A 12,580-nucleotide genomic window follows, 5' to 3' on the forward strand; every position below is an offset into this window, starting at 1 on the left:
GACGACTTCATCCCCACAGTACATATATCAACCAGAAGCCATGGATTAGAGGCAACATCTGCATCGAGCTAAAGACTAGAGCTGCCGCTTTCAAGGAGTGGGACACTAATCTGCTGGCAAAGCGTCAATACAGGATTAAGATTGAATCCTACCATACCAGCTCTGACACTCGTCGGATGTGGCAGTGTCTTCACTGATGTTTTCAACCTGTCCCTGACCGAGTCTGTAATACCTACATGTTTCAAGCAGACCATAGTCCTTGTGCCCAAGGAAGTGAAGGTAACCTGCAAAAATGACTACAACCCTGTAGCACTCACGTCGGAAACCAGGAAGTGCTTTGAAAGGCTGGTTATGGCTCACATCAACAGCATTATCCAAGATACCCTAGACCCACTCCAATTCGCATACCGCCCCAACAGATCCACAGATGAAGCAATCTCAATCGCACTCCATACTTCCCTTTCCCACCTGGACAAAAGGAACACCTATTGTGAGAATGCTGTTAATTGACTACAGCTCAGTGTTCAACACCATAGTGCCCATGAAGCTCATTACTAAGCTAAGGACCCTGGGACTAAACACCTCCCTCTGCAAATGTATCCTGGACTTCCTGACGGGCCAACCCCAGGTGGCAAGGGTAGGCAGCAACATGTCTGCCACGCTGATCCTCAACACTGGTGCCCCTCAGGGGTATCGTGCTTAGTTCCCTTCTGTACTCCGTGTTCACCCACAACTGAGTGGCCAAACACGACTCCAACACCATCATTAAGTTTGCTGACAACACAACAGTGGTAGACCTGATTACCAACAATGATGAGACAGCCTATAGGGAGGAGGTCAGAGATCTGGCAGTGTGGTGCCAGGACAACAACCTCTCCCTCAATGTGAGCTGATCGTGGAATACAGGAAAAGGCGGGCCAAACAGGCCCCCATTAACATCAACGGGGCTGTAATGGAGTGGGTTGAGAGTTTTAAGTTCCTTGGTGTCCACATCATCAACAAACTGTCATGGTCCAAACACACCAAGACAGTAAGAGAGCACGACAATACCTTTTCCCCCTCAGGAGACTGAAAAGATTTGGCATTGGTCCTCAGATCTTCTAAAAGTTCTACAGCTGCACCACCGAGAGCATCGCCTGGTATGGCAACTGCTCAGCATCTGACTGTAAGGCGCTACAGAGGGTAGTGCCCACTGCATCACTGGGGCCAAGCTTCTTGCCATCCAGGACCTGTCAGAGAAAAGCCCCAAAATTGTCAAAGACTCCTTAACAGCTTCTATCCCCAAGCCAAAAGACTGCTGAACAATTAATCAAAAGGCCACCTGGATTTTTTACATTGACCAACCCCCCCCATTTGTTTTTTCACTGCTACTAGCTGTTTATTACCTGTGCATGGTCACTTTACCCCTACCTACATTAACAAATGACCTCGACTAACTTGTACCCCCGCACATTGACGTGGTACTGGTACCAAGTATATAGCCTCGTTATTGTTATTTTGTGTTATTTTTTACTTTTTTTTACTTTAGTTTATTTGGTAAATATTTTCTTAACTATTTCTTGAACTGCAGTGTTGGTTAAGGGCTTGAATGTAAGCATTTCATGGTAAGGTTGTCTTCGGCGCATGTTGTCTTCGGCGCATGTGACAAATAAAGTTTGATTTGATTTGAGTGCTGAAGCGCGTAGCTTGTAGAAATTCTCTGTCCTCCATTGCAACACTCACTACTGAGTTCCAAACTGCCACTGGAAGCAACGTCAGTAAAATAACTGTTCATCAGGAGCTTCATGAAATGGGTTTCCATGGCCAAGCAGCCACACACAAGCCTAAGATCACCATGCACAATGCCAAGCGTCGGCTGGAGTGGTGTAAAGTTCTCCGCCATTGGACTCAGAGCGGTGGAAAAGAGTTCTCTGCAAGGATGAATCCCACTTCACCATCTAGCAGTCCGACGGACAAATCTGTGTTTAGCAGATGGCAGGAGAACGCTACCTGCCCGAATGCATAGTACCAACTGTAAAGTTTGGTGGAGGAGGAATAATGGTCTGGGGCTGTTTTTCATGGTTCGGGCTAGGACTCTGGGCCCCTTCGTTCCAGTGAAGGCAAATCTTAATGCTACAGCATACAATGACATTCTAGATGATTCTGTGCTTCCAACATGGTGGAAACAATTTGGGGAAGGCCCTTTCTTGTTTCAGCATGACAATGCCCCCGTGCACAAAGCGAGGTCCATTCAGAAATGGTTTGTCAAGATCGGTGTGGAACTTGACTGACCTGCACATAACCCTGACCTCAACTCCATCGAACACCTTTGGGATGAATTGGAACGCAGACTGCGAGCCAGGCCTAATCGCCCAAAATCAGTGCTCAACCTCACTAATGCTCGTGGCTGAATGGAAGCAAATCCCCGCAGCAATGTTCCAACATCTAGTGGAAAGCCTTCCCAGAAGAGTGGAGGCTGTTATAGCAGTAAAGGGGGGGACCAACTCCATATTAATGCCCATGATTTTGGAATGAGATCTTCGACAAGCAGTAGTAGTGTATATTTGATTGCTTATGACTTGTAAAGTGGAAATGTATATTTAATAGAAATATATATACTGTATGAATGCTGAATCTTCTGCTCAAGGATGACAACACAACTACAGGCTTGAGATCACTCAAAGGGTATGATAATGGTGGAAAAGAACAGGAAGAATTGGCATCAACATAAAAAAATGCCAGAAGGATATTGTCGTGTTGAGCTTTACCTTGGGCTTCTCTTTTTTTCTCCGGAGGCGATGCTGGTGACTCATTTAGATGGAATGGTTGGCTGGGTTTATAAACCTCTCTCTGTCCTCAACACCAGACTTTGGAGGCCACCTCTCTTTCCAAGTCCATCTAACACACACATACACACGTAGGAACGCACAGCAGACCATCTCTTTCACCCTGGAGAACACAGGAGCTGGAGAACTTTTCTGCTTCACAATGCGGTCCAGCTGCTCCCTGCTATTCTGCCTACTGCTTGTGTCCCATGGGTCCTCAGCAGTCATCACAGGGGTAAGTGGAAGCGAACAGGTTCTAGAAGCCAACCGAGTTATGAATAGATGATACTATAGAAACTTCATGTTTTGTTATGGTAAGCTTGATTTGGTTGAATATGAAATAATTATCATAATTTATCCCAAACGGAAGTGATAACAGGGGGTAAATGATCTCAGAGTGCCACGAGAAGCCTCTGATGAAGAAACAATGAAGTTACAGTCTGTATAACAGCATGTTTGATGCCAGTATGTCATTATCAGTTCAAGCCTGGCTATACCCAGAGAAGAACTGTTTGCGTTATGTTGCAGCAAGTAGAAGTATCTTTTCAATCAATGTGAGGTTAGCCAGCTGTGAGATTGCCTTAGCAACCCATATAGAAGAGCACAAGTATTGTCTTTTAAGTTAACATTTTAAACTGTGTAACCACAATAGTTCCTTCTGGGCGAACCAGTGTCAGATAATATGGGGGAAAAATATTTTTTCAATGTCTCCAACATACTGCATCTATACCCATCTATATGGAATCATTTGGACAATTCATGTTCCTTGAATATGGATTTAACTAGGAAAAAGGTTTTACTATATTAGTGGTCCTAGTTTTATAACTAAAGCGAAGCTTTTGCAGAGGCAGTACAACGCAGGTACGCATTGTTGCATAGTACTTCGGGTGCCATGCAACCTGTTTGCTATTTGTGTAGTGGCACTGTTCTATTTATAAAATCTATAGTTTTTTGCAGAATTTTCTAAAGCTGGGCATACGTTGTTTTATCAGCTCCAATGACAATTTGGTATCTAATTTGAGGATGAAATATAATAGATGAAAAACGAAAAAGTGCCAGAACAGTGCAGGCATCTAGGGATGCTAATATGACTTGAGGTAAAAACAAGCAACCATGAAACAGAAAACAGATTTTCCTCCCAGATTGTCACATTCAATCATCCCCTCTTTCCCTCATCTCAATCCTTCATTTCATTGAAAGTGTGAATAGTCACTCAAGTTGTTCATATCCCTCTGAGCAATTTCAGGATCCTTTAAAAAAAAAAATAGCTTGCGATAACCTCCATTTTATATAGCAGCGCCAAACATTCCAAAAAATAAATCAATATCTGTACAAAGGGTTTGGCTTAGACTGAGCAGTATTTGGAAAAAATACAAAGTCACTTTTAATGCTCCTCAGTTTTCTCTAAAGCTTTTTTTTTTCATATTTTCAATTCAACTCTATAAAATGGTGTGTAATCTCTCCAGGCCTGTGTGAAGGACTTGCAGTGTGGAGAGGGGATGTGCTGTGCGGTCAGTCTGTGGATCAGGAGCCTGAGGATGTGTGCCCCTATAGGACAGAAGGGAGACGAGTGCCACCCCATGAGTCACAAGGTGGGCCAAGTTTTGTACATCGTCTCTTCTCTGTATTACCTCACACCATATCTCACTAATCAATACCTCCGTCTCCACTTCATTTGAATTGGAACAGCAGAAAGAGTCCTGATTTCCTTACAAAATATGGACTGACTTTTGTCTCTAAGGTGTAACATTTTGTTCACAGTATGAATTTCTGTCTTTGTTTCCAGGTTCCCTTCATTGGCACAAGACTACATCACACATGTCCATGTGTGCCACATTTGGCATGCATCACCACATCAGAGGGCAAATCAAAATGTCTTTCACCGTACAACTACTCAGACTACTACCTCTGAGGACAACCACGGGAAGTGCTGATAGTCATTTTCTAGGTCTGCCTTAGTTTTTAAAATACTGTTTCCATTACGTGTATTAAAGATAACATATAGACATTTTCAGGTTGACTTAAATTTGAAAAGAACAATTTGCTCTCCCTTCTTAATAGCTGCAATCCTTAATTGAAACATTAACAAAGTTGACACCCCGTCACAGTTTCAGTAAAAAGTCGAGGAATGGGGCTGGAGAATTGCAACCACTCTCGAATCCATAGACTACACTATGGATGCAAGGACTGACAATCCGTGATATCAAAATTGTAGTTTTACATTTACCTTGTTTACAAACATTGGAGTAAAACAAACTTATATTTGGGGTTTTGATGGGTACTACAGTTGAGCTAAGCTCATGAGGCATTTATACGTATATTCTTCAAGAATCAATGGGTACATATCATTCATTTATAAGTCCAAAATGGATGTAGCAACTAAGGATTCCCCTTTTAAGATTCTGGACTTCACACTGTAAGTGCTGATGGCATCTAGTGCCATTCCAAATCAAACAAGAACAACGACTGGATCTGTACATAGGTCCACGAAATATACAGTTTCACTTGCACAGCTTTGCGACTTTACAAACGTGAACGTTAATCATCTGCAGAATTATGTTTAAACCGATATGGAATAAAAATCCTTTCGGGTTTGTTCGTGAAAGACAGACAGAACTCATTTCAGAAAGAGCTACGCTGTTTACTATTGTGAATGGCCACTAACAGTGTGTGACGTCCAAAGGACATTTTGACGCTACCGTGTTGTTGTATTGTACTGTATGCGACTGGACCTTATGTGCATTATGTTGTTGTTGTTGTTATTGGTGGTGGTGGTGGGACCTGCCATTCAATCACTGGACTTGTTTTTGGGAATAAATGCAATTCAAATAAATAGGAAAAGTGTCTAATCATGTACCTCTATCAAGTGTATTTTAACGTTTCTTAATACAGATGCGTGGTCAGACTTCCTCAACGTCATGATGAACACTCTACGTTAACGTAGAGTCATTATACTTTAACACTACGCTTAAATATCATCTCTAGGGAGACAGGAAGGAAATGCAATCAAGGAGTCATTTCATTGAAGGAGCATGTTCCTTTCTGTTATCTGCAACTAGGGCACACACATCACCCTATACCATGCTTCTGTGGCCCACAGTTTTTACTGGTCAGGCTGTGTGAGCAGGAAAGCCTCTGGGCCCAAAGCATATTCGAAATAACTGAGCCGTACTTCACTAACATTGTAGTTGAATTGAAAGGGTTTGGGAATGTAAAGGTTAAAACAGAAAGTTCTATTATCCTCTGACATCAGCAAAAGAAAGAGTTTTCTCTGTAATAATAGAGCGCAGGTCTCCGGAAGTCTGACAGCACTGAAAATCTGTCATTGTCAGGCTACATTTTACAGTGCATTCATTCAAAGTGCAAAGCTATAATTAGATTTGTCCAATGGTTAAGGGGACCAGCGTTCGTTGACTCATCTTAATCTAATTATTTATTAATGGGAATCTGTGTTATTCAGCTCTAGTTACATTTCAAACTAGTTTCTCAGTATTGATATAGATTAGCTTCTTAACGGGTCAATCTCCCAATGGCCCAAATATTGGAGCTCATCCACAGTCCAGTGATCAAAATGATGTCTTTTAGACGTCCATGGATGTCGGTATCAGACGGTGCTCACTGGGAGTACACTAGCACATACAATGTGGTCACTTTCAATGTAGGTATATTCAGACAAGGGCATCATAAACTCTATGCAATAACACAGATTTCACCCTAACTTACTCTAGGGATGAAAAGTAAATAACAGCAGCAGATGTGGGGTCAACAATATGGCCGTGTACAGGCTCTGCAACATTTTTTCATGAGCACAGCAAAGAGGCAGAGAGAGTACCACTGGGGCAGAACTGTTGCATAAAAAAATGCTTGACCTGAAATGGTATTTCATGAGAGAATTCAACGGTGAGTAAGATTCAGTATCTCAGAAGCCACAGAGATTCTGCTGATAGCCTTGTATGTACATGCTGGGAGTGGAGCGGAGCAGATGTCAGTATGAGGCAGGCATGTTGTGATGGTAATGGTTATGAATGCAGTGAGGCCAGGCCAGGGAGGGAGGGTGTACTGTAGGTATACTGGGATGGCTCTGCACAGAAACAAGAGCTAAGCAACTCCCACTCTATCCCAATTCCCCATAGGGAGGTGAACCGGGCTACAAAGATTAAGGACTCCAATTAGCAGACAGATTTTCATTTACATGGCTGTAACAGAGACGAGCAGTGATCCAAATAATGACTATTATACACTGTTGGCTTTTTTACATACTACGAGGTGCATGTCCTCTCTCTAACTAAGCATCAGCTGTCAGAGCAGCTTAACGGTCACTGTACCTGTACACAGCCAATCTGTAAATAGCATACCCAACTACCTCATCCCCATATTGTTATTTATCTTTTTGCACCCCATTATCTCTACTTGCACCTCCTCATCTGCACATCTATCACTCCAGTGTTAATGCTAAATTGTAAATATTTTGCCTCTATGGCCTATTTACTGCCTTACCTCCCTAATCTTCTACATTTGCACACACTGTACATAGATGTTTATATTGTGTTGTTAACTGTACGTTTGTTTATGTGTAACTCTGTGTTGTTGTTCTTGGCCAGTTGTAAATGAGAACTTGTTCTCAACTGGCCTACCTGGTTAAATAAAGGTGAAATATATATATTTTTTAAAACATGTTGGCTGGTTAAAGTCTTATCAGAAGAATGGAGTGTGCAATCAGAGGAAAACTGGACTCTTACTGCACTTCTTTTTCAGGACCACAAACTTCCTAAGGCCAGTTAAATACTATGGTATATGAATAATGGTCGTATTTTGCATTACAGCATGGAATAAAGTAGTAATACTAAAATAACATGATTTGAGTATAATCATATTCTTGTTTCAGGGTAATACACCACATAATTTGTGCTACAGTACAGAAGGGCTACAATACACAAACAATATGGTAAGCTGAAAGTAATTGGGTTTGTGGATGACGATTGGAAATTGATGTTCCCATATGGTTTTTGTATTGTAACTGAACAGATACTGTCCAATAACCATTTGCTTATTGTGTATTACAGAATCAAAGCAATACTAATCATTCATTTGTTGTTTATTTACTCAGACGTCCAAACAATGCAAACACCTCTCTGCACCACTGACACTTTTCTTCTTTTAGAGTCCCATGGTCATTGTCCATAGAAAAACAAATGATTTGTCTATTTTACAGGGAATGTACAAGGGATGCATTTGTATCACCAGGTTATGTCAACATCCAGGAAGAACATGTATTTGCAAATTACTGTAAAAGTGAGTTAACACTTTCTCCACACAAATAATTCTAAGATTTTCTGAAAGATACAAAGTCATTTTTTTTTGGTTTGTTCAGAATAAAGCGACAAAATAGCTTCACAGAATATACACACGTCATATGTCTTTCTCACAGGGTTGACATAGGCCTAGGCTATACTCAAAGAAAATACTAATGAGATTCATAAAATATGCTAAATGATTAGTATTTGAAATCAAGATTGGCAACTTTATACACTTTCTGTATGTGCAAATCACAAAATGTGGCCTTCAACATATGTGGAAAAATTGGGCAAGCAGAGAGACTGAGAAATATCACCTATAGGCTTTAATACCAACATGACAGTTCTGTTCGTTTTCCCTTGTCTAAAACAACAGTTGAACCTATCAGATGACACAGTAAGGCTCCATAGACATAGGCGTCTGTGTGCTGAGACAACACGGGAAACAAGCTCTGAGACGGATCCTCAGCTCCTTGTTGAATATGAAACAAATAATGGGATTCGCCCCCGCCTGAATGAACGTCATCCACACCGCCGCAGTCAGGTAGACCTGTGGAATGGTGCCTCCCTTGACAAAAACTCGAAGGTAGCAAGCAACAATGTACGGGGCCCAGAAGAGAAGAAACGCCAGAGTTATCATGTAATACATTTTCCCTATGCGTTTCTCCATTTTAAATTCATCCAAGACAAGCAGCCGTCTGTTTCCATTATGCGAGGCTTGCCTGATGCCCACTAATGTTGGTGGGGTGGGACCACGTCCAAATCCTGCAATCCAATTGGCAGCTGCCTGCCCAGTTGCACCTGGCCCGTGGAAGGTCCAGTTTTGGCTTATAGCTGGGACCAGCTGAGCGGGTTTCATCTTGCGGTGGTCATAAACGAAACACAGCATCTTTATGTAAACAACGTGTGTTGTTCCCACGATGACAGCCAGCATCAACATGAAGCCCAGGGTATCGTTTGCTTTCACGTATCGGTGCTCGAAAATGCATTGTTCCTCCTCATGGATGAATTTGTAGGTGCCAACGTCGAATACAGGGGGGAAAGCCATAGCGACAGAGAGGGTCCAGACCATGCAAATCACTGCCACACATGTCCATAATGTCATTCGTTTGGAATAAAACCTGTGGTGTGCTATTGCCATGTATCTGGTGACACTGACGCAGAAGAGCAGAAACGCTACATGGAAACAAAAAAGGACTGACATGAAAGCAATAATCTTACAACTTATAATGCTGTATGTCCAGGTGGAACCGTTATTGATTGATATCATCACAAAGGGGAAACACACGGTAGACCGTATTATATCTGCCAAGCACAGATCAAGTAGAAAATAATACGGAGCCTTTTGAAGGGAGCTGTCTTTCAGCACCAACAGGGACAGCGCCACATTCCCTACAAGGCTCATGCAAATGATCAGACCGAGCGAGGCCAGTTTCACCGCAGAGGCGGTGATAGCATAATTCTGTAGTGAAGGATTGCTTTCCCCAAACTCGCTTGTATTTGCCATCTATGCAACCAGGCTATTGTCAAAGCCGCGTTGATTCTATATTCGCACATCAAGTTGTCCTGCTTCCTCTCGTCGAAGTATCAATGATTGATCAAAATTGCCCTGCAAAAAAATGTACATGATGCACGTTTTAAGTCAAAAATACTTCAGGTTAAACAGAATCTGCGTTTTAACCTATTCAGAATATAATTAATTATTCTCCTGAGTTTAAAGCATAGCCTGATTAACAAAAGCAATTGATATCCATCGAAAAATGAAGTCACCGTTTTACATTGCTTTTCTTGTAATCCTTCATCTCACAAGTGTCCGTTTCGAATATGAAATACACCCATGTTCGTAGTTCCATTTTCTGCTGATAGCAGTGTTCGCACACACCATTTTAAAAGGATCCGTTTAATGGGCACACATTTCAAAAAAATATCTCCATTTCCACTGATGGCAGAGGTTCTCGTTCGTCTTGCGGAAGAAATAAACATAAAACTGGGGACAGGCCGTCATCATCACTTCAGCACGCAATTAATAGGGCATGGTAGGCTATAGCCAAACCACTGTTCAGTCCGCTCAATCGAAGGCATGGTTCATGGATAGATCCAGAATTAAAGAACAGTTGTATATAAACTATGCGCGTTGGTTTGTATTTGTGGAAAATATGTCTACTATTTACGTTGCCAAACGAGGTTGAATCGGATGAGGTAGAGACTGACAATACTGAACAGCCAGGGGCTAATCTCGAGATAGATGAGATGTAATCCACGTCCTCAGATCAGAAACGGAAACGTTTGTCCTGTGCGTGTACACTATTCTGCGATACATGGACTCATTCAATAATTGGATCCTGTCTCATGCATTCCTCAGGCATGCTTTTTCATGTAGCCTATAGAAAGCCTTGCCAAATGCAATCGTTTCGGGTCGGGGGGGCTCCGTTACTTTTACGCTGAGTCAGCTTTAAAGGCACAGTCTTATACAACCAACCTAACCTAAAATGCAACGATCATCATCTAATTTAAAAATATACTGTAAGTAATTGAGCGAATTCATAGTCATACAGTCACACAGGACAGGTGCATTATGAAAATGCTACCAAGGGTCACAGAGATATAGTTCTATTGACCCATGTGTTTGAGTTACTGTCTCACCCAAGTGTATGACTCTTCTGCTTGCATTTACTATTTTGTAAGTCACTACAGATGATCCATGACTCTTATCCCCTGATCAGACATAGCCCACTGGGCACACACTGGTTGAATCAACGTTGTTTCCACGTTGTTTCAATGAAATTACATTGAACCAACGTGGAATAGATGATGAATATGTTTCCAGTGGAGCAAACAATAGGCTATTGTAGTCTACTTAGAACGATTTTATTCCTGTTTCTACTTTATTAGTCACATATGTTTCCAAATGCAGTCCAATTTGGACTGGTCAATATGCAGGATAGGCTTACACAACTTTGCCAACATGATTAGTTGGCACTACCAAGTAGCCTAGGCCTATAAGACTACCAACAATTTTTGTAGCCTAAACATTTGAACAACTATTAGACAGAAGCCCACATATTACTATCACCAATTATATGTGATATGTTAGAGACATTTCCATCTTATTTAACAAACTGTATGCACATAATATGGCACAATATGATATGTGGCAATGGTATGCATTATGTCAATGGAGTTGATAACACATATCTAACAGCTGTGATTCACCAGTGCCCTCTGCAGGCAAGGCATTTTAGTGCAGGAGTCACAGAAATGCAGTACTGTATTTTTATATTTTTTCACCTTTATTTAACCAGGTAGGCCAGTTGAGAACACGTTCGCATTTACAACTGCGACCTGGCCAAGATAAAGCAAAGCAGTGCGACAAAAACAGCAACACAGAGTTACACATGGGATAAACAAACTTACAGTCAATAACACAATAGAAAAATCTGTATACAGTGTGTGCAAATTAAGTAAGGAGGTAAGGCAATAAATAGGCCATAGTGGCGAAGTAATTACAATTTAGCAATTAACACTGGAGTGATAGATGTGCAGATGAGTATGCGCAAGTTGAAACACTGGTGTGCAAAAGAGCGGGAAAAAAAACAAATATGGGATGAGGTAGGTAATTGGTTGGATGGGCTATTTACAGATGGGCTGTGTACAGCTGCAGCAATCGGGAAGCTGCTCTGACAATTGATGCTTAAAGTTAGTGAGGGAGATATAAGTCTCCAACTTCAGTGATTTTTGCAATTCGTTCCAGTCATTGGCAGCAGAGAACTGGAAGGAAAGTGGCCAAAGGAGGTGTTGGGTTTGGGGTATCAGCCTACTCAGGGGAGTGGGGGAGGGGGAGAGAGAGGGGGGGGGGGGGTAATTGAGGGTCTATATCCTTCGCAGGCTACTTGTTTATGTTAGGTTATGAGCTATGGGGCCTATCATAGCAGGCATAAAAAAAAAACGCCTGAGCAGAGTCCCCTAATCCGGTTCTCTGCGTTTGCTTTCTAGCATTGCGTTCAAAGGAGTGCATAGGTTGGATTTATCAAACATACAATATGCGTCAAACTGTATGTGTAGACGCTTGACAGAAATGGACTTTTGTTGCACATTTATCCAGATGATGCTGCGTACCATTTTTGCGCAATGACGCTGTAGGGATGATCGAGGTGTTATTGTGAAGTGGAAATGTCTAGGAGCAAAAAACGTGTCAGCCGTTAAATTATCATGTCAGCCTAAAATTACCATGCACAATGCCAAGCGTTGGCTGGAGTGGTGTGTAAAGCTCGCCGCCATTGGACTCTAGAGCAGGGTTTGCGTTCTCTGGAGTGATGAATCACGCTTCACCATCTGGCAGTCCGACGGACAAATTTGTGTTTGGCGGATGCCAAGAGAATGCTACCTGCCCCAATGCATAGTGCCAACTGTAAAGTTTGGTGGAGGAGGAATAATGGTCTGGGGCTGTTTTCATGGTTTGGGCTAGGCCCTTTAGTTCCAGTA

At 42.0% G+C, this 12,580-nt stretch overlaps 2 protein-coding genes across 2 annotated transcripts; one reads left to right on the forward strand and one right to left on the reverse strand.

Annotated features, from left to right (window-relative positions):
* Positions 1-2,849: 2,849 nt before the first annotated feature.
* On the forward strand, positions 2,850-5,624 carry prok2 (prokineticin 2). Its single transcript, XM_021608273.2, has 3 exons — positions 2,850-3,039; positions 4,271-4,396; positions 4,591-5,624. Exons 1-3 carry the CDS (start codon positions 2,968-2,970, stop codon positions 4,714-4,716), a joined length of 324 nt encoding a protein of 107 aa, XP_021463948.1. The 5' UTR covers positions 2,850-2,967; the 3' UTR covers positions 4,717-5,624.
* Positions 5,625-7,884: 2,260 nt separating this feature from the next.
* Positions 7,885-10,467, reverse strand: gpr27 (G protein-coupled receptor 27). Its single transcript, XM_036983346.1, has one exon. The coding sequence runs from the start codon at positions 9,603-9,605 to the stop codon at positions 8,484-8,486; it is 1,122 nt and encodes a 373-aa protein (XP_036839241.1). The 5' UTR covers positions 9,606-10,467; the 3' UTR covers positions 7,885-8,483.
* Positions 10,468-12,580: the final 2,113 nt, after the last annotated feature.

This window comes from Oncorhynchus mykiss, chromosome 7 (assembly GCF_013265735.2).
Source record: "Oncorhynchus mykiss isolate Arlee chromosome 7, USDA_OmykA_1.1, whole genome shotgun sequence".
Taxonomy (NCBI): Eukaryota; Metazoa; Chordata; class Actinopteri; order Salmoniformes; family Salmonidae; genus Oncorhynchus; species Oncorhynchus mykiss.

Excerpts from the sequence above, each read along its gene's own strand:
- prok2 (XM_021608273.2), top strand. The coding sequence starts at position 2,968 with ATGCGGTCCAGCTGCTCCCTGCTATTCTGCCTACTGCTTGTGTCCCAT. Across the intron at positions 3,040-4,270 it reads CCTCAGCAGTCATCACAGGG|GCCTGTGTGAAGGACTTGCA; the intron begins GTAAGTGGAAGC and ends TAATCTCTCCAG. Across the intron at positions 4,397-4,590 it reads GCCACCCCATGAGTCACAAG|GTTCCCTTCATTGGCACAAG; the intron begins GTGGGCCAAGTT and ends CTTTGTTTCCAG.
- gpr27 (XM_036983346.1), bottom strand. The coding sequence starts at position 9,605 with ATGGCAAATACAAGCGAGTTTGGGGAAAGCAATCCTTCACTACAGAAT.